Source organism: Trachinotus anak, unplaced genomic scaffold, assembly GCF_046630095.1.
Source record: "Trachinotus anak isolate AG129_WGS33_773 ecotype Australia unplaced genomic scaffold, CSIRO_AGI_Tana_v1 ptg000033l, whole genome shotgun sequence".
Classification (NCBI taxonomy): Eukaryota; Metazoa; Chordata; class Actinopteri; order Carangiformes; family Carangidae; genus Trachinotus; species Trachinotus anak.
The window spans coordinates 5,469,316-5,492,637 of NW_027273884.1; the positions used below are offsets into that span (position 1 = coordinate 5,469,316).

Below are 23,322 nucleotides of genomic sequence, written 5' to 3' on the forward strand. Positions count from 1 at the left end.
ACCAAAAGGAGTTGCTAATCCACAGACAAGGTGGAAAACCCTCGCAGGCTTGCCATCAGCCAGCACCACCAGTCGTGTTCACTGTTTCAGTGGTTGTGTTCATAGCCACATGTATAGGTTTATAGCTTAGCTGCTTTGAAACATTTTTAAAAACTTAAAAAATACTGATTGAATGCAATAGAAAATGGAAAACACAAAAATACAGATGTTTGTTATAAAAAATGTAATTTATTGTTAACAGTTTACAGTACTATGAATTATCATTCAAGTAAATCAAATCTTAACAAAACATACCTATTCACACATTCTTCCTCCAGGTCCTACAGCCAGACTTCAGGTTGGACTACTGTCGACTGTGGCAGGCTTTGATTAAAGGGGACATATCCAAGGTGGAGCGTTACAGCCGCAGACTGGGAGCTGGAGATCTGTACCCACTGTTTGCCTGCGTGCTCACTGCTCGCTCCTGGACCGCAGTCAATGCTGGCATTAGTTCTGTGCCTGTCACACACTCAGAGGTATGATCTCTTACACACACAAACACACTATCTGTCAGCAGCATAGCAATCAACACAATCAGGGTAGTTACAGTGTGTGCACGAGTTGGAGGAACAAAACTAGTTCCGTCTGACATGCTCAAGATGACAACTGAAACTCATGGCTGAAATGCATCTGGTATAGACAGGGTGTTAGAGCCAGACATCTGATGGATGCTTCAACGTCCACATAAAACAGAATGACAACTACGAGGGAAAAACATTTTTTTGTGAATTTGTTGAACTGCCCCTTAATTTATGCTTCGATGGCATTTTGGATGCAAATTTAGGGCTAGGCTGGTTTATTTTCCAAAATACTGAAAACATGCAACTCATTCATAAGTAATGTGGTAACAGATGCTGTGGCTATTCTTATTTTATATTTATATGCTATAGCAAGCCTGGTAATCTGTATTTTTTCTGTATTTCCTAAATATTGTATATTAGAAGAAAAATGATAACATTCTTTCTCCTGCTCCATACACTTTAGTGGAGAAATGACATAAACAAACTTTGCTGTTTGTACATTAAAACATAGTTAATGACTAAAAAACCATTTAATGTTAAATTTCATGTCAGTTGTCCATTAATTCATGCATTTACATTCAAGTTAATTTCAGAGAAACAAGCTTCTCTAGGCTCCATCAGTCTTCAGTTTATTTAATTGCATTAACTCTGCATATAACACATGCAGTGGTTTGAATGATGAATTCCTCAATCACATGAGCTTCCAGGTAAATACTTTTTGGTAAGGGTTGGAGTTGTGAACATAACTGGCAATAACAAACACATTCCTATCCACACTCTTTAGTGTCCTTTTGGTTTGGGGCTGTTTTCAATGGCTGTGGCCCGAGTCCTCAGCAATGGACCTGGGTTGTGAGGGGATTTTATCATAGTAGCCCTGCCAGGTATTGCAACTTCAACTGCTCAACTTCAATTTAGTAATGCACACTGACGCCAAAAAAAGGTTTTCCCATACACAAACACTGGAAAAGAAGCCATTGTAAAACAGCAAATAAATGGCGAGTGAGCATCACAAACGCTCTAAAATGACAAAAAAAAACAAACAAAAAAAAAACCTCTTCATTCATTCGGTCCAATATCATTTGGGAAATCTACACGAGCCATGTGATTACATTTTTTCATTTATTCGTGCGTGCTGGGAGCCACAGGAAGTTAGCCGTCACTGCCGATGGAAGTCTCACATGTGCATGCTCTCAGCCGACTTGGCTGCAGAGGGACTCTCATGAGCGCCATCGGAAGGCCAAGAAAACACGTGTAATAAAGTCTGCTGAAGTGAGCAGTCTTTTTCAGCATAGGTGTCACGCTGCCATGTAGTGCAACAGGGTAGTTCTGAAAATACTTTTGCAAGTATTTCCAACCCAGGGAGGCCCACATACTGACACTAAACATGAACATAAATGACTAGATTTAGAGTTATTAAGTTTTTCTTCAAGATAAGATTGTTTTTAGAATCCACCAGCTGAAAACTGGTTTGTGTGTGTATGTATCCCTTTACTCACAGGGGTTCCACGATGCCATCTGTGTTCAAGAGAGAGTTTATTTATACCTATCTTATGCAACATTTTGAAGCTGGCAAAAGCACTGAGCAACAGTCTGCTACAGTGTGCCACCCCCTCGAACATGATGAGTAGTGCAAGGCAGAATTGGGACGGGACCAGCACATGAATAACTTGGGTCTTTTCTGGTATTTCTGAAACTGAAATGTATATATTTGGGCAATCATGAGGTGGAGCTGACATTACTTCCAGACAGAAATACCAATAAAAAGGTATTAGTAACAGTATCATGTTGCACTTGTCTGAGGCTATTTAGAAATTTAACAATAGCTCAGAAAATCACATGTATAGTACACAGCAAACCTAATCATGTAAATGCTAAATATGTACTGTACCTACAAAACTACAGGTGTGAAGTGCTGTTTAATGTCTTCTGCAGCCCACAGTGTTGGCACAGAGCAAACAACAGTCTGATGATGTAGTGATTGGTGGAGAATTAGTGCTGTTGGGGCTAAGATTTTAAGGTTGTTTGAGTATGGCACTAGAGCACAGGTCATGGAGTAATTAAAATTAAAATCAAAAGAATCCTCTGGGGAGCAGGAATGTGATCAGCACACTTCATGTCCGTCTTCCAATAACACTGACCTGCGAAATATCTCTGAGTTGACATTTTGGCCTCAGTTTGATATGTTACTGCACCACAGAGAAAAATTAAACAGTGAGTAAACATTTGCATTGAATACTGGGCATTTTAGGAATGATTGAAACACTCAACCCGTTAACTGCATGCAGGGAAATGCATATTAGATGTCTTCTTGAAAAACAGATTTTTCGATCTATGAATAACATTCAGAATTAATGTTATGGAAGTTGTGGGATACCAATAATAAGATGAATTCATTAATTCTCCCAATTATGTGTAACAAATGCAAAATTTAAAGAAAGTGCATAGTGATAACCAAAGTCAATGCACTCTGAAGCATAACGCTGCCGTTATGTTAATGAAATTGTATATGAAATGTATCTGTCACTTGGATTTTCAATTTGACAAATAATGTGCAAAAGTAACTTAAAAATGCCATTGACATATTGCCATTGAAAAGTCCAATTTGCAAAGTCAACCAACAAATACTGGGTTGTATATAACTAAAATTGTTCTGTACTTATTTAACTTACATATTAGCAACCTGATTTTTCACATAATGTAATATCCAACTGCAGAAAAGACAAGAGTTCATGTTCATGTTCATGTAGTTCATGTTCCCAGACTTCAGGGCACCCTGTGTTTAGCTCTGTCTCTATTCACCCTCCATACACATATGTCTGTGAGGTTATGTGTGTTTTAGTTGGTGTTTTAGTTGGTGTGCCTAAAAGCCAGAGTAGATTAGAACAGAAATTATGAATTGGCAGAATATTTTAATCTCTTATCTGAACAGTCAGAGACAGTAAGCAGAAGGAGCCTCATGAAGTCCAGACTCAGTGACCACGAACTGCCAATTAAACAAGGTTGACAAGGAAGAAAACAGAACGTGATCGCTGGTCAAAAGGTGAGACTGACGCTTCCTCCTAAAATGTAAAATACTCAATGAAATAAGGAACATTTACTTTAACCATTTCAATTCTGCATGTCCAAATTTCAACCAGCTAAATGACATCTCAAAATTAAAAATAGTCCTCCAAGGAGGAGACAGGGCAGATCTCACTGCTTAATATATATCGAGATGCCACAACCTGAGGGACAGTGAATGACCAAGACACGTGCACACACGTGCATATAATATAGTGTAAATACATGTATATATACAGTATGTATATAGATATTGGTGTTTTATTGTTTTTGTAGTTTTCTTTTATTTTTATTTTGTACTTTTTTTGTACCATAAATTATATGTTGATGATTTGGCAACAAGTTTCATGTAAATACAGCACCTTTGAATTTGGAGAGAGAGAGAGAGAGAGAGAGAGAGAGAGAGTGAGTGTGTAATCTAATGCATGTTCGTCTTTAAGAGATAAACACAGTGACATTGTGATTTCATGTGCGCTTCCTTCAGCTTCCTCACAGTTCAGTGATCTTACTTTTTTAAATTAATTTCCTGTCTGCTGCGCTGCTCTGTCTCCACTGCTTAAAGCTCTCCTGATTTTCTGCATGGTCTTTCTCTTCATCACCTTACTCCATATTTACAGTGACGACCATTTCTGTTATTTTTACTTATTTACTTTATGAAGACGTAGGACTCGTGTCAAAGTAAGTGAAATGGGCTGCAAATTAAGCATGAAAGTGTTTTCTCTCAGAATACATTTTACTTCCTTTTAATGTTGACTGAAACACAAGACAGAGAACATTTTTATGATTATTCAGTACATCCAAGATCCCACTGAACTTTGTTGTGATGACTGTTGTGACGGGTTGCAAGTATCAGCGGCAGCTTTTTGAAAAGTTTTTTTGTTTGTTTTATTTGTGATTTTTGGTAATCAATTCAAATTGCAAATCAACACAAAGAAACTCTGGCTCTGTTACTGTTCACCCTGTATATGGTGGTCTTTAGATACAACTCTGAGTCTGGCCACATCCAGAAATACTCGGATGACACAGCTATTATGGTGTGTATCAGAAATGGGCTGGAAGGAGAGTACAGGGATCTGACGATGGCCTTCAGTGAATGGAGCGATAAGAACTGCCTCCTTCTGAACAACTCCATGATAAAAGGATATGCTCATTGACTTCCACAGGTCTAGGCCCACGCTTGAGCCAGTCAGTGTTTGAGGGAAGGACATTGATGTGCACACTTATAAATACCTAGGTTGCACCTGGACAGTAAACTTGACTTGTCCCTGAACACAAATGCCTTCTACAGGAAGGGGCAGAGCCGACTCTGCAGGACTGAGTGGTTCAGGAAATCCTTGATTATACAGACTCATATCTTTGCTGAATACATTAATAAGCTACTGGACGATCTATCTATCTATCTATCTATCTAGAATTGGTCATTGCGGTTAGTACGGAGCCTCGTCACCAATCACTTCTCTCTCTCCTTCCCTTCCTCTCTCTGTTCAGTGTATCTTATGTTTAGTTATTCCTCTGCCTCCTTTACTAACAATGATACTGTGGTTCCTGAGCAGCCGGGAAACCAGAGCGGCTCGGTAGACTGCGGCTCAGTACTCAGTCAGGAAGGAAGTACCATCAGTCAGTCAGTCAGTCAGTCAGGGACACCCGTGATTATAGGACTGGCCCCGCAGCTGTGGTCCAAAACAAGCATAACAGTTTTCACATGTAACTTGGTCTGAATGTCAGTAAGTAAATTTGAATTAACAGGGTTGCAGTTACCTTGTAACTAACAAATTAAACCCTGAGCTTCTTCTCCTTCAATATCCCCTCATCATATCACACTTTTTAAAGTCTCCCAGTAAATGCAACAGCATTTCAGTCTTGATGAGTAAGTCTCATGACTACTGAGAGAGATGTTTGAGGCGATTCCTATACCAAGCTAACGTTAATAGCAAGCTTTACTGGTATCAATTATCAGTCGTCATCAAACATGTCAGGCGTGTTGAGTCTGTAACAGCATGAATGCACTATTTGACATTCAGTCAAATCTTTTTGCCCTCTGATATTTTCAAAAGTTCATTTCTGACTATCAGCTAACAATTTACATGTATTTACTAAGTTGCGTTGCCTTGGTGACATAGACATGCCCCCAGTGCGATTAAAAACGTACTGCACCAGAAAAACTGCTTTAGAAGTTGGTTTCAGAGGAAAAAAATTGTGTCTTCGCAAAGATGCTGGATTTTTGAACATTATTTGGGGAATGTCTGAGATTGTGTATTTTTTATGCGTTCATCAGCATAGTAGTAATCCAGTGTGACAATGTGTGAAAGTAAGGTGTTTTCTTCTCCTTCCTTCTGTCGCCCACTTTAGTTGACATGAAAGCACTCACATCAATGTAGGCCATCTGTCTGCCATTTATATCTCCTGTTTTACACACACACACACACACACACACACACACACACACACACACACACCATTTGACACACTCCACTGTAGTGCCCTCCACCTGAACACACTTGTTGATTGTGCAGCACTCTGCAGTTATGAAGACATCATGAGACATTACTTTTGCCACAACCACTCATCTGCTTTGCTTTGTCTTTCTTATCCCTTCCAGCTTCTCCTCTCTTCTGCCCTGTGCTGTCCCCTCTCCTCTCTTTGTCCTCTCTATCTGCTCTCTCATGCACGGATAATTTTTAAGTCCTGTTTCTATCAAGTGATGATGCATTCCATTAGTGTTAATGCAGTCACATGCAGCAAATGTTGAGTGCTTTTAGAGCTTTGGCTTTTCGCTGCCTTTCTTTCTCATGCAGGGATATTTATTTATTTTATAAATGAATGTTTCTTTTTTTAAACATTGGAAATAGAGTAATTAGTCGAAAATATAACCAGGTGGTAGTTTAAAAAGCCTAAACATTTTGTCTGGGGCTGGACGATGCCCAAAAATATAAAATCTTGATATTTTTCAAATTTAGGGCCAATTCCTGTTTTTAATATATTTAATTCATAGTTATAGGCCAGCCCTATAACGAATGTCCATGACTGACTGAGTGATATTTGGGTGATTATAACTCCACTATTGGTCAGCCGAATGCCATGTGGTTGAGTTGGCATCTCCCCATTGGCCGTTGCTCTTTCAGCCTTTTTGGACAAACCTTGGCTACTTAGAAGACAGTCACCCATAATCTTCTCTTGTGCATCTACTCTGTTCAGTGAGTTGCAGAGAGGCAGAGCAGCTGTGTTGTACCCAGACAGAGGCTGTGCTCTGTGTGAGAGACAAAATAAGGAAGATGTTCTGTTGCTTCTAACTTTCTCCCTGAGTCATTGTTTTACTAGTAAATTTATCTGAAATCACAGCACAGGTTTTCTTTGATTTATGTGTATAGACACTGTTTCAAACTTTCCCCATTTTCTGACAAACTGAACAGAAAAACATGTAAATAAGAACAGCTTTATTGGTAATCCAGTTGTATTAAAATACTGAATATGTGAACTGTGTATATGTGAGTTGTTTACAGCAATTCCACAGCAGTTTTCAACTACGTCCTCAATTTTGCACATTGACAATAACAACAGACCTGCACCACTTGTAAAGCTGTCATCATTATGCATCACCATTACCCACTTTAATAGTCAGTTTCAGCACAGAGGTGAAAAATGTGCACGCTAACTCATCTGCTCCTGCTGTGTATGTTTCTTAACTGGACTGCACATCATTTTGATATTGGCCGACAACTAGCTAGCTACTGTACCTGGCAGGAAGAGATAGAATGAACAAAGCAGAATCCTAGTGCTGTTGTATGGACTGTGATGGCTTTGATACCTCATTAGTAAACACATACTGGAAGAGCAGATCAGTGTAAAGAATCGTTTTTCAGTCTATAAACTGTCTATAATCAGTCTATAAACTGATAGACTGTAATGACACAGGATGGCTAATGTAGTTAGCTATTATCTGTTACTTTTTGACTAAAAGTAACCTTTTTGAGAGAGTTGTAATGATGAGATTTTCACCAGAGGTCGACCGATAGTGGATTTTTAAAGGCAAATAACGATAGTTTGGAGCAAAGCGAAAAAGATGATAGCCGATTAATCATCCAATATCACCCCTACCCACCTGCAAAAGAAAGTTTGATTCCATCAGCACTTTGGTTTCTCCAGCTGCCATCTGTAAATGAGAAAAACTGTCAATCAGTTTAACAAAACTAATAGCTAAAACTTGAACACGGATGCCATCTACAGGAAGGGGCAGAGCTGGCTCTTTTTCCTCAGGAAGCTCAGCTCCTTTGATAAAACATAGGCAGCATTTCACTGCAAATGTCAGTCAGTGGTGGCAAGTGCTCCTTTTTTATGCTGCAGTCTGCTGGAGCAGCAGCATGTCACATAAAAACTCAAAGAGAGTGGACAAGCAAGTTAAAAAGTCTGTGACTGGAAGGAGTCTGGACTCACTGGAGACTGCTGTGGAGAGACAGATGCACTGTAAGATGCAGCCATGTTGGACAATATCACCCAGCTACAGCAGCAGCCAATGTCTCATCTCTCTGAGCTGCGGGACTGAGTGGTTCAGGAAATCCTTTGTTCCCACTGCCATCAGACTGTTTAACAACTCAGACAAAGGTAGTGGATCATGACATTGACTCAGTCTTAATTTAACTTTAAACATGAACAAGATACTGGATAATCGTGAATTTCCCTATAGGGATAAATTAAGTATTTCTTATCTTATTATCTCATTAAAAATAGATAATATATAAACATATTATATTAAAGAGCTGTTATATTCTGCCATCTATGATAAGAATGAAGTGAGTGCTGTGGGAATGTACAATGCAGAATTTACTATGTAAGCCATGATACTAAAGGTAAAAACCAGGCAGCAGAGGTGAGGCACAGATCAAGCTAACCAGTGCCTCAACAGCTGTGAAATGGAAGAAGTTTGGAGCCACCAGACTCCTGGCCAGCTGGCCATCTTGCCAAACTGAGTAACCAGGCAAGAAAGGCCTTTAGTTAGGGAGGTGACCTAGAACCCAATGGTCACTTTAACAGAGCTACAGAATTCCTCTAAAGAGCTGGGAGAACCTGACCATCTCAGCAGCACTACATCATGGTAGAGTGGCTGGATGGAAGCCACTTTGAGTAAAAGGCATATGACAGCCTGCTTGGAGTTTGCCAAATGGCATTTAAAAGACTCGGAGAGCATGAGGACACAGATTCTTTGGTTTGATGAGACAAAAACTTAGAATTACAAGCATTATTTAAGTTGAACACCAGGTGCCTCTCATCACCTGGCTAATACCATGCCTATGGTGAAATGTGGTGGTGGCAGCATCATACAATGGGGACGCTTCTCATTGACAGGGACAGGGAGACTGGTAAGAATTGAGGAAAGTATACACACAACCTGAGACATGCTGTGACCTTTCAGCATGACAAAGAACCAAAGCATGCCAAGAAAAAAGGTTCCAGGACAAGTCTCCGACTGTCCTTGAGTGACCCAGCCAAAGCCCTGACTGAAACCCCACAGAACATCTGTAGTGAGACCTGAAGATGGCATATCATAGACACTTCCCATGCAATCTGACAGAGCTTGAAAAGATCTGCCAGGACGAATGGGATCAACTGTCCAAACCTAGGTGTGCAAAGCTTGTAGAGACTTGCCCAAGAGGACATGAAGATTGTAATTGCTGCCAAAGAGGCTTGTGCAAAGTGCTGAATTAAGGCTGAATAATTTTTTAAATGAGAGATTTCAATTTTTGATTTTTAATAAAACATGTTTTAAACTTGTCATTATGGGTTATTGAGTATATGGCAATTTCAAGTTAAGGTTTCTGAATACTTTATGCAGCCGCTGTTAGTATTTTGGTCTACTTTGCATTTTGGGTGAAAAGTGTAGAAAGCCTGGTAGCCTGGTGTTAGAACAAGGCTGTAATACCATCTGAAATTAGATGGGTTCCATTGTTTGCAAGCTGTCTCACTGTCTTTTTATATCCCAGCCAAGCTCCAGGCTGTGTTCAGTGAGCAAAGTGAGCAACAGTATTTCTGAAGATATCATCCAGTTATTAAAATAATGTGTCAAAATAAACCAATATGGACTTATCATGGTACACCCAAAGGCTCCAACACCTTCTGTTGTGTGTGTAAAAACTTCTTACACTGATTACATGTGGTTGCATGTGGGTCATGACCCAATATTTCCACCCATGTGATCTACCTCTGGATCTTCCATTATAATTGATGACCGATTATTCAGATGATTTTGATATATATTGGGCAGCAAGATATGTCCTGTGTTCTTCTCATAGGGGTATTTTTAATTTTGAGATATAATTTAGCTTATTGAAATTTGTAATTATAGAATTGGTAAAATTAAATTGTCCATATTCTATTGAATGATTTGGATTTTAGGAGAAAGTGTATCACAAATATGTCTCAGCTTCATCTGTTGAACAGCAACCATGTGTTCTGTTTTCTTTCGGTTGCCATGATTTTTTTTGCGCCTTCCTTATTGCCAGTTTGTGGTCACTGAGCCTGTACTTGGTCAGGATCTGCAACTGCTTTCTATCTCTGACAGCTAAGATATATTCTGCCAAATCATAATCTCTGGTTAGGCACAGATATCATTTTAATCTATACAAATAGGTTTCTTTACATTGTGTTATAATCGGGTTTACTGTGATTGGTGTTTGGAAAGCAGTGTTGTTAAGAGGAGGCAGTTAGTCCCAGCACCAGCTAACATAGGGGACTGAGTGATTCTGTTCAACAGGTATTTGTTGATGTTTTTCTTTGTATGTGTGAAATGTATCTGCAGAGTTCTGTTGGGTGTTTATACCAACAGGTGCACCTCTGATGACTGAGTGGACCCTATACGTCACCACCATGTAGTGCAATTGGTCGGATTATTATCATTATCTCTCTTGCACATGCACACCATATTCTACTAGGGTGGGCGCTCAGTATGGTGGCTGAACAGTCAGTAAAGTATGACATAGAGAATAGCAACCATTTTTATTGGTCAATTGCAAAGAAGTTCCAGTGGCAGGGCAACCTTAGACAGAATACGGAAAACAAGAAAAAAAAAAAATGCCATGGGTGTATTAATTTGCAAACTCCATAACGTGTGGGTGTGGCCAGTGCTTGGTAATGTTTGTTTTTTTTTAACCGAGAGCTGAAGCTTAGAAAACCACATAAGTGCTCTGAATGAAAGTCAATTTTTACTAAAATAAAGCTGTTAATCTGGAAAGCCATTTTCGTGTTGAATATGCCTTCCAATGCTACTGCAGCTATCACAATATAACTTTACATACACTATATTGCCAAAAGTATTCACTCACCCATCCAAATATTTGAAATCAGGTGTTCCAATCACCTCCCTGGCCACAGGTGTATAAAATCAAGCACCTAGGCATGCAGACTGTTTCTACAAACATTAGTGAAAGAATGGGTCGCTCTCAGGAGCTCAGTGAATTCCAGCGTGGTACTGTGATAGGATGCCACCTGTGCAATAAGTCCAGTCATGAAATTTCCTCGCTCCTAAATATTCCACAGTCACCTGTCAGTGGTATTATAACAAAGTGGAAGCGATTGGGAACGACAGCAACTCATCCACGAAGTGGTAGGCCACATAACCTGATGGAACGGGGTCAGTGGATGCTGAGGCGCATAGTGCGCAGAGGTCACCAACTTTCTGCAGAGTCAATCGCTACAGACCTCCAAACTTCATGTGGACTTCAGATTAGCTCAAGAACAGTGCGTAGAGAGCTTCATGGAATGGGTTTCGATGGCCAAGCAGCTGCATCCAAGCCATACAGCACCAAGTGCAATGCAAAGTGTTGGATGCAGTGGTGTAAAGCACGCCGCCACTGGACTCTAGAGCAGTGGAGATGCGTTCTCTGGGGTGACGAATCACGCTTCTCCATCTGGCAATCTGATGGACGAGTCTGGGTTTGGCGGGTGCCAGGAGAACGGTACTTGTCTGACTGCATTGTGCCAAGTGTAAAGTTTGGTGGAGGGGGGATTATGGTGTGGGGTTGTTTTTCAGGAGCTGGGCTTGGCCCCTTTCTTCCAGTGAATGGAACTCTGAATGCTTCAGCATACCAAGAGATTTTGGACAATTCCATGCTCCCAACTTTGTGGGAACAGTTTGGAGATGGCCCCTTCCTCTTCCAACATGACTGTGCACCAGTGCACAAAGCAAGGTCCATAAAGACATGGATGAGAGAGTTCGGTGTGAATGAACTTGACTGGCCTGCACAGAGTCCTGACCTCAACCCGATAGAACATCTTTGGGATGAATTAGAGCGGAGACTGAGAGCCAGGCCTTCTCGTCCAACATCAGCGTGTGACCTCACAAATGCACTTCTGGAAGAATGGTCACAAATTCCCATAAACACACTCCTGAACCTTGTGGACAGTCTATACTTCTGTGTTGAAGCAATGCCGCCGGTGAGGTGCAGCCACATTCCCAACACAGTACCCTGATGTGCACCTCATAAATGTAAGTACATGTCGTGGCGACGCAGACTGCAACAACTGTGACTGGTCTGCTCGGTAGTCTCTCGGTGACTAGTGCTGACCAGACAAACAGAGAAAACTCACTCTCCTTCAGCCTCGATCAGTTGGTCATACACACCATTTCCTCCGCTCTCTTCTCTCTTTTCTGCTTTTCTGTAATTATTAAAAACGTTATTGACTCCAACTCTAACATGATCCAGACAGTTTCTGTTGCCACACACACAGTGGCATTGAACCCCGCCACCAACTACAATTTTGGTGGTGTAATTGCAGAGTGATGCAGACACACCAGCGCACAAGTTTAAAGGCTCACAATGGAGGCTCCGCGTCTATCCTATGAAGAAGAACAAACCAGGCTATAAGTGAAAAAAGTACAGTGTATAAATGAAAAAATACAGCTCAAGAGAGGAGTTCAAGCCCCGCCTACTGTCATCAGTGTGTAAAGCAGGCTTGATTGTCACATTGTCTGAAGAAAGACCTAAAAATTCAGTCAACATGTACATTTGTTTAGTGCAATTCATTTACTGCACTGTGTAAAGCTGCATTCTTCTAGTGCGCAGAATAAAAATTGCACCGGTAATAGCAGATCTTACAGTGGATTCTGACATTCTTCCTCTGTCTCTCTGTCTCTACCCACAGTTTTCTAATATCTGCTGGCTTCTGAATGAAACCATTCTGCCAGCTCCCTACTACATTGAGGAGAAAAGAAAGAAAGATCACCACAGATTCCACCTCCCCCCAACTGCATTCGCTTTGCCTTTTCCGTGGCCTATTATCGCACCACTCGCAATACAATATGTCCTTATTGAAGCTTTCAGATGCAAATGAGAGCACTGTCGCCTTCTCTGTGTCCTGCTGACAGCTGTGACGCCTGCTAACCAACCTCCTATAATTGCCACTAATTGTTATTCCCCAAGCAGGACTCAGCTCAGGACTCACTTCAGAACACCCAGCCCTCTGTTATTTGGTCTGGGAGGGGGGGGAGTGGCTGATTCTGTTGGAGGGGGAAACGAGTTACATACATGGGATTACGTAATTAAATTACAACACATTACTTTACAGTTACTAATCAATAGTGTGTGTGTGTGTGTGTGTGTGTGTGTGTGTGTGTATATATATATATATATATATATATATATATATATATATATATATATATATATATATATATATATATATATATATATATATATATATATATATATATATATATATATATATATATATATATATATAATATGATAGGCCTGTATTCACAATATTAGGAATGAAATGTGCTCTAATTGAAAACAATTCATGGTGTGATTGACTTTAGCCTACTAATTACATTAGTTGTGCACTATTAGATGGATCCCCTGCTCCAGGAGGGAGACCTGAGGTCCAGAGGTGAACCCAGTGAACCAAGTCTCTGTGCTTTGATAGACACATTGGCTCAAGGAAGACTTAGAATTTTTCTACGTTCTGAACGGTCAAAAAATGGTGTTTGTAAAGTGAAAGGTGTGGCCGTGAGGATGAGTTAAACAGATTTTTTTTTGTCAGTTTCTCCCACTCTACCTCTGATGTCAAAAATGGTTAAAATAGGAGCGGGGTTGCCCTAATCACCTGAGTGACGCCACCGGTGATTCCGGGGATTCCTGGTGAGTTTGGTCCGGTGAGAAGCTAGAGTTTGAATTTAAACCAAAACACATGTGAGATTGGTGGCGGGGTTTGACGCTGTTTTTACCACAGCTGTAAAACTCAGATTCAGGCTTCTGGGGCTACATGCAGACCCCTCTATTGTTCTGATCTCAGCACATGGCATGACATCCCAACATCACTTTCTGATACTGAGTCACTGTTGTGTTGAAGAAGTGTGTGAAGAAGTAGCACTGCTCGGGGGGCTGATAATAACCTCTTGTAAACACAATAATGGCTGAAGCTCTTGGCAAGACTGGTCAGCAAACAGCAGTTAATGGTAATGCAGACTATGCAGCAATAACATATTTACAAATAAATCCTTTACATGTCAGTATAGCTAATAGAATACTACAGATCTGGTCTTAATTTGTAATGATTATTAGATAAGTTTGCAGTCATAAAATAGTGATTTAATCAATGTCTCAGTGTAGAAACTCAGGAGTCACTGTTCACTTGGTTATCAGCATAAGCCTGGTCAGATTTCTCTTCTCATTAAGTTGTTTGAGTGTAGATGGAAACACACATAAACCTAGTTCTCAATTTTACCTGGTTTAGTGAGGACGTTTCATTGTCTTACCATACCTCAACAATGATGTAGTTTTTCTGGGCAGTTGGCTATTCTATATAACAGGCATATTGGTATGAAAGCAGAGAATCTTGCTAGATATATGATCCATTTTATAGTGAAATCAAATAAAAATATGGCTGACATAAACCCAAAATGAAAAAAAGTTGCAAAAAGCTTGAATCCAAATCCCACTGTATGTGTACCTTATGTGTGCCTTCGTCCTTTTTTCACCAAACCACAATACAGCCCTCTCGGGACTGTGTGTATGTGTGTTTGTGTGAGGATAATGTAGTTGAATAAGTTGCTGTTTGCTTCATCAGTGTTGTTAGTTCACATCACTTCCTGTGGGCATGAGACCAAGACAGACAGACAGAGAACAGAGAAAGAGTTTATCTGTGTCAGGATGTTGACTAGCTGTGTGTCTCTCTCGCTGCCTGTCAACTCTCTGTTTATTTGGACTGACAGCTGTCACAGTGCTGCTGCTGACACACACACACGCACGCACGCACGCACGCCAACAGACTGGAGAAGTACAAGACGATGAAAGGCTTTGACGGTCCTTACACAGTTTGCTGTTTTAGAAAATGAACTTGAAATTGAATCATTGGATTTTCATTAATCAATTGTACATACTTTACAAATAATGCGTGCAAACAATTTTTGCATGTTTGTCAGAAGGAAACAGGGGAAGACAGAGGAGGGTATGACATGCAACACAGGCTGAAACAGGATAGTGGACAGTGGCATGTGCTGTGACCATTCAGCTATCTCCTAATAATTGCAAAGTAGGTATAGTCAGTTTTGTCTTCCTCATGTTTCAAGCCACTTTCAATCTTTTAAATATTACACCACCATCTTTGATGAACTTTGATTATGTGCTTTGAGTTGTTGCCTACACAGAACCATGAAAATGAAGAAAATGCGTTAATTAGCACAAGCAGGTGCTGCAGGAGAACTGATGAAACATGTTCAAAGTGAGAATTCTTTCTGTTCTGTGTTAGCAGTGAACAGTATGTTCAATAAAACAAGGACAGTGCAGTTTTTCTTACAACATGTATCTGGGAAAATTTGCTTGGAGGTTGATTGTTGACTTTGCATTATTATCACATGGTCCACTTACTCGATTTCTCCTTCATCAGCAGACTGAGTTTTGTCCTCTCTGTTCAAAGATGGTCTCAGTGTGATGGGGATCCCTTCCCTGTGGATGGCGTGAGTCATTTTGGTTTTGCTTTCAGGTCGTCCTGTCTTTAAGGCATATGAGTGTAAATCTCTTGGTGTTGAATGGTTTGTGTTGAGGAGCTCTTCTGACAGTACCAGACACACAAAGGTGTCTCACTCAGGTGTAAGAAATGTGTATAATTTATACTTTAATGCAATTTCAATGTGAGCTGCTTAAAAAAGAATTGTTCAAACAACTCCGAGCTTCATTACCAGGGAAGATTAGCATATTGTTTGTGCTTCTAATCAGAGTTTTGCCTTATATAAAAAAAGTATTTCAGTTGTTCAGTTCACTCCTGTAATATCCTGTATCTGTGCAGATTGTGCACATCCGGATTTGACTTTCTTTCTATAGATTGCTGAATGACTAAATGTTTGTTAGCTTGCAGTCCACTTTGTTCCATGACTAATATCGTAATTTAGGCTTGTTGATGTGTGGTGAGGAGAGGCCTTTGAAGTGACACTGAAACTGGTATATAGACCTGAGCAGCCATCTTGAACATGAATGAAAAGAATAAATGGTTGTCATGGAGGAAAATATCATCCCTCCGTCTCTCTTTTTATTGTTTTATTCTTCTTTCTGTGCTCTGTCATTTACCATATGTGGTCACTTCAGCTGAAGCAAAACTCAGAATTATACTTCTTTTAACTCCCTTTTAGTTGCTGTATTAAGCAGTACAGGGGAAGGAGAAGGGAGTATGCATTTAGTTTTGTTTCCTTCTTTTCTTTCTCTGTCCCCTTATCTCTTAGCTCTCCCACTTGTGTTGCTCTTAACTTCATCATTCTTTCTTCCTTCTGTCTTTCCAAACCTATGGACTGTACATTTAAAATGCTTTCACTGACTGTCTATTGTCATATTTCAAAGACACAAAAAGATATATACTTACTGCGGCTGTCAAACGAATAATTTTTTCTTAATCGTGATTAATCATGAATTTTATCACATGATTAAAATTATTATTAGTTTGCATTTCAGAACTGTTTTCTCTTGCTTGACAAAACATAACCATCAGTCTGTCCGAACTAGAAGCTAATGTTAGCATGTCTGTAATTATGAAGATGTCTGATAATTTATTTATCCGTAGACGAGCTCTGGGTGAGTTATATTTTTATTTCCCAGCTCGTTCGATCTTCACCAACGACAATTCAGGCGTTGGATTTGAACACTTTAGATCTCCCAACACGCCCCTTTATGCAGACTGGAACCGCCCCCTTTTGCTCCCATAGACATGACTTGCCATTAAGTATCTTGCTCTGCCACGTAAAATCTTTGTAGGAAATGTCTGTAGCAGCTTGACAACAAGTAAGGGTGCATCAGAGGGTCAAAATAGTAGCAGCCAAAGATTCTAGAATGTAGCGCTCTAGAATTTTTGGTAACAGCACCAGTGATGGTGTAAAATAAAGAATCCTTGGCAGCACATGATAAACACAATTTAAAAAAAACAAAAAAAAACGCATTATGCTCGGTCCTTAATCTCATTGTGATTAACGCATTAATGCTGACAGCCCTAATACTTACTTCACCTTAGCACACAACTACAATAATGTCAGCTAATCTATGGTAGTTCAACAATATTAATGATACACAACAACTTTGTGGGGAATTTGTGACATTTAAACTTTTAAACATTGTCCCATACAATTGTCCCACGTTGTTTGATGATATTGTGCCTTAACTTCTATGGCCACATAGTCAAGCTGGTCAGCTAAATGACTTTGGAGATTACTGAGGACATACAGTAGACATGCATGTGCATGTAAACGCACACAAACAGATTCTCTCTGCCCTCTCGTGCACACAGCAGCGAGCGCAAGATCTCACATACAAATAGACTGATAATCTTCATCGTCCAAGAAGGGACATTTCTTTTCACAGTCTGCACATTCACGTCATATGGTCGTACATACAGCCAGTATACTTATTCATACCTCTTCCTGTGTACCTACACAACTTGCACATACAAATACACAAACTCACATATACAGTATATACACACACATCAATACATAGTGTTACAGGGGCAGAAGGGACAAAGCTCTTGCCAAAGCAGGTCCTCTTCCAGTTTAAGAAAGGCAGTAATATGAAGTATGGATTGAGGAGTTGATCAGCTCTGTTGTTGAGTTCAGCTGCAGGTAGGTGTCAGTGCACCGAGACATGGAGTGCAGGTCATTTAGCAGTGCACAATACACCTCCATTATCTTCCTTAAATCCTCAAAGTATAATTTCTAGTTTCATTCTAGGGTTACAGGATTCACTTTGGCTCATTACTCTTTGATAAATTATTCTGTGACTGATTAAACAGAAACCAACCAATTCCTAAAGCATGGACATAAGCTAAAATGTTTCTTTTCAGACAATTTCTACTTGGAAATTAGTTTTCTCAACCTCTGATCCCTAACGAGACTTTAGGTAGACATGGCAACATTACCACCCACATAGGCAACAGTAACACTTTATGCTCTTAATAGCACAACAACATGGTTTTCGTTCGACACTATTTTAGCCTGATGCCAGACCTCATCATCTCCAGTCCCCACCAACATGTCTGATTTGCTTGGTGATTCAGATACATGTGTTTTGTGGATACCTCTTTACCCAGTTGTAAAAACAACCAACCAATCAGAGCTTTGTAGTGAAACCAAAGTAACCAACAATTAAGTCACTCACTAGTTGATTAGGTAAAAACAAAATCATCTTTCATACGACTTAAAATCATAACAATGCACTGCAAGTTTTCCACCCAGAAGACATCTAGTCAGTCAAAGTCAGTGAAAACATGAGTGTGCATGTACAGGGCCTTTACATAACAATACATCATTTAACCACTAAAGAGACAACTTGTCCCACTGTCTGTCTCTCTGCTTGGCAGGATGTTGAGATACGGACCAATGCAGCTCTGTACCTGCCCCAGATCAGCGATCTCTTGAATCGAGTTCCCCGTCAGATGCTGCTGCTGCTGAAGACCAACGACCTGCTGAGGGGCATTGAGACCATCTTACAGACCAGAGCCTCGTCCTCATCCTTCATCAACATGTCCCGCTGCTGCATACGCGCCATGGCCAGGTCAGAAAGACTGTAGACTTTTCCCTGTCGTAGCTGGGGGTTTTTTTCTTGTTTAGTTGAAATTTGAGTTAATTTGTTCACAGCCACAGTAAAATGGGATCATGAGAAAAATGCAACAGGTGTTGCTGTAACTATTTACAAAGTTCCAATTCCATTCTGCACTGACTCCAGTCTGGTAAACCCAGAATGCAAATGGAGGTGGTTTATTTATTTATTTATGTACTTATTTATACATACATAAATAAATAAATGCCCTCATACATTTTTCCCCCAACTAAAGCTTCACATAAAAATTGTGAAAATGTAAGTCTTTGACAGTTTTTGTAAATGTGTTTCATACAGTACTATGGCCAAAAACAAAGGAAACTAAAACACTGTGGTGCTTCACCTATCTGACCGGTTTTTACTTCTACTGTAATGGTTAAAGTCATATTCTGCTTATTCTGTGTTTAGGATTTAGACCATTCTGACTTTGGCAGCCCTGCTAGTTGTACCAGATAGGACACCGTAAAATCAGTAGTTCTGTCTCAACATAGTTTTTTTGACCATTATTTTTCTGTTACTGTTAAAGAGACATTTCATTATGTTCCAGCAGACAAAATGAAGAGCGACCATAGTAAAACATCAAAATTTATACATATTTTATATACGTGGTGGAATAGTGAGATTGGAAATCTGTCAGAATTAAAGACAAACTAAGCTGACAAGTAAGTGGCTTTGGAAGAGAAATTGAAACTGGCCACCATAGGTTTGGAAAGGAGGAATGTGAGTTGTCACTTCAGCTCACAGCTGAAGGACAGGGCTCTGGACACACACACAGGGGGTCTCTAGCCTGGCACTGTACTGCTGACAGTGGCAGAGCTTGTCTGAATAAGGACATCTTATAAAATATTAACCAACTATAGTGCCAGGGGTAGTAATGTAATACAGGCACAAGGGGATCCTGTGGTGCCACCTTAACTTCAGCATTGTGCACACACAGCTGCTCTGTTTCACCTTTTCTAAACTCACACTGTGTCCATGTGCTGTCAGCAACCAAATCAGCCCCTCTCAGGCACGTGGCTTCTTTTTTGTTATGTCCCTGTTTTTTCTAAATACAAGACCAAGTAGATGAAAATGATTATCAACCTGCAAGCCAGGGCCCGTCTGTCTACAGTTTGAATGTCCTCCCAGGGTTTGCATGGGTTTCCTCCTGGAAAAAGACATGTGGGTGGAGCAAATGGAGCTGTCTCCTTAGAGACATATGTACACTAAGGGACTTCTTGAAGTTTCACAGGCCACAGGTCATGTGGTAGCAACTAAACTAGTTCCATTACCTGATGAAGACCACAAGATGTCATTGACAGATAGGAAGTGGACCTTTTGAGCATTTCTTCCCTTTCACATATACTGTTACACAGATGAGGACACCCCTGTCCCCTCTCAAGCAGGAAAGCAAGAAAAACACAGATAGGAAACTTAGATTTGCAGCCTCATTAATAGCTGTGCAACAACCCACAGCGGAAAAATCTTATGCCATTCTTAGGGCTCTGTTTTAACAGTCAGCCTTCATCAGAGTCATCATATTTTCTGTAACACTGTAAGCTGTTTAAAAAAAAAAAACAGATTTGTAGGATGTAATATGAAGCATACTGATGACCATGCATCAATGTCACACTGGAGTTGTGTGTTTTGATTTTGATCATTAGCAAATTCCTGGACAGCTCAAGAGTATTTGTAAGAAATCTTGAAGATTCAATCCAGTATGTTCATATGCTGCCTAACCTTTCCCCTCTTCTGCTCACAGGCACAAGAGGAGTAAAGCTCAGTCCAGGAGGAAGCGTCTGCAGATAAACCTGGCAGAATCACTCAGCCTGTGGAGACTCACTATATATGAACTGTTTTTGTGGGTGAAGGACTCCGTGTTGGTACATTGGCTCACTGCACCGCTGGCATTTCTGCACTGAGGCACATCTGTTCCAGATTACCAACAGGCTGCAACTATTGGCTCTTGGGTGGTTTATAGTACACTGCAATATTAACAAATTTTAAATATGTACTCATAAACGCACGCACGCACACACACAAACACACACACATCCTTGTACACCTTTCTTTGTGGGAACCCATTATTGACATGCAATCCCTAGCCCTTTACCCTAACCTTAACCTAATTCTATCCCCAACCCTAAAACCATGTCTTAACCCTTAAACAGCCATTTAAACTTATGGGTTCCAGTATTTTGGTCCTCACAAAGCTGTTGGACCCCCACAGCCCCCCCCCCCCCCCCCCCGAACCCTCTGAAGTTGTGAGGCCTGGTCAAAATGTCACTCTGTAAGGACTCTAACTCAGGGTCCTCACAAAGATAAAAGTTGCCGCAGACACACACACACACACACACACACACAAAGATGCGTTCCACTTGGTATAATTTGTAACTCCATGGATACATACAAGGACAGGATGCTGATCTTTGGACACCAGGAGCAGCTTGTGGCTGCTGATAACTTTTTTAGGCCTCAAGATCACAACTTTCATCTGTCCAGGCAGCAGTGTTGAGATTAACTATTTTCTCATGATTGTGTCATAACTGTATTTCATTTACTCAGGATCTTGTTTTACTTTAATTTAAGAACATTATCATCAGATAATGATTTTTCTCATAACCTTGAGGTACTGGACCATTATTCCACATATACTATTTATACCATACAAGTGCCATTGTGCCTAAGACCAAAAACCAATACCTGGTCTCCTGGTCTCACTGACTCTATCTGTAAAGATGCACTATAGCTGGAGATGCTGCATAGAAGTACTGGGTGTATGGATGAACTGTAGTTTCTCAAGAAATAGTTCCAGCACATAATTGTCCCTAAGACCACAAATTGTGTTTTTTACATTTCTGCTTAGTGTGGATGAGGTTAATGAGATACAACATGTTTATTAGTGAGCTTCAGGGGTAATAGCAGGTATATTTTAAAGAGACATGATATCCATGATATCATGATATCCATGATATCCATCTTCTCATCTCTCTTTCAGAAAAAAGGCAAAACATACAGGCAGGTGACAAATTAAAGGAAAACCTGAAAAATTAGCAGAGAAACATACCGAATGCAGATGCTTCTACACAGGTGCACTGCATGGAACAGCTGAGCAATTCAAATCCGATGTTGTTCATGTGTATAAAAATGCTGAGCAGGCCCAGTTGATTCTGATTTTGTATGAAGATGGCAAAGGGAAAACACACGGATGGGCGGGGAAAGACAGGGGATGCATGGAAGGGGCAAATACTTTTTTGACCAACTAGTCAGACAGCACTCACCACCACCATCATTAAAACGAAGAATTGAAGAACAGTGTTCATCCCTCCAGTAGAGGTCAATACATTTGTAGAATCAGTGCTCTGCATCAGCTGTTCTGCTGGCATGTGGTGGCCCGACACTCTATGGGCCACCTTACTTTATGTTTTTTTTTTTTTTTTTTCCTTTATGTGTCACCTGTCATCTGTATTTCTCAAACTGTTAGATATTCCACTATAATATGATGTGGGTTGTAAAATGTAACCCAATAAGTTCATATTTTCAAAACCATACTATTATTACTTGAGTAGTGATGCAGCAATGGAGGCTGGAACAAGCAGATGGATAGAAAGAAGAGTTTCCACCCAAATCAGCCAGACACCGTATCAGTCTGTAACACAGCCAGACAGATAAGTAAGTCATACACAAAGGAAGGTATCCAGTCTAGGGGCGGAGTGCACTGGCAAGCATGCAATAGGTGCAGGTTGAAATGGAGGTGAAGGTGATTAGCATCCTGTGTCAAAGAAACAAAGGAAGGAACAACATGTAACAACAAAGAAGAAAACCAGATACTACCATTAAATGGATGGGAGATTTATATGAAATATAAGAGGACTTTTGAAGTTGTAGTCGCACACCTGGATGATGTGCTACTGATTCATTCCTGCTCCTCAAAAAATTACCTCAGAATGAAGCTTGCACCAAGTCAGATAATTGTCTAGTGCAGTAATGCTTCAATAGTTTCAGTCTTTTCATTGTCATTGTATAATAATGGATCCTTTGTTTGTTGTTTACTTTTTCATTGCTACTGTTGTTTTTAGGTCAAATACTGTACACTCATTCCACAAGCACAGCCATTTGTATTACTGTCATTAGTTGTTATTTACTGAAGCATTGCTGCTGTGATCAGAATGAACTTTTGCTTTCCTGGCGATTCTCTTTTTTTCTGTTACTCAGACAAATTTTGGCAGATTGTTGCCCCCCCAACCCCAAGGTATTACATTGTTTTATTGACTGTGGTTGGTCTAAAATGTAACATAATTTATTGCATGCTGTCCAGAAAAGCTTCTACGCTCTAGGTTATTTGCATTATTTTAAATCTTTTTTTAAGTGGCTTACATTTTTTTCTTCACAACTTTGTCGCTGTTGTGACTGTGACACAATTTACATTTACCTTGTTTTTTGAACACAGTGAACAAAGGCTTTTTTTTGTTAATTGTTTGGTAGCATGATTTCTGATTTCTGAAATTATCTCCCGTGATTTGTTGATTTATATCAGTCTTTTTGCAGTCATGGTGGGCAGCTCTTGAAAACCTTCACAAACATTGAAGGCTTGACTTTATACCAGTAGTCAAAAGTCTGTTGCTTGGTTACAGTTATGTAGCTTTTACAAGAGGATG

The 23,322-nt window shown here is 40.1% G+C and overlaps 1 protein-coding gene across 2 annotated transcripts in view; it reads left to right on the forward strand.

The window, feature by feature from the left end:
* adck1 (aarF domain containing kinase 1) overlaps positions 1 to 20,887 on the forward strand; it is a 73,972-nt gene extending 53,085 nt beyond the window's left edge. For both annotated transcript variants that reach the window (XM_071471160.1, XM_071471161.1), the window contains exons 9-11: positions 318 to 515; positions 18,447 to 18,640; positions 20,427 to 20,887. In XM_071471160.1, coding sequence (XP_071327261.1) covers positions 318 to 515; positions 18,447 to 18,640; positions 20,427 to 20,586 — 552 coding nt within the window. In that variant the 3' untranslated portion in view covers positions 20,587 to 20,887. The remainder of the gene's footprint in view (positions 1 to 317; positions 516 to 18,446; positions 18,641 to 20,426) is intronic.
* The last annotated feature ends 2,435 nt before the right edge of the window (positions 20,888 to 23,322 follow it).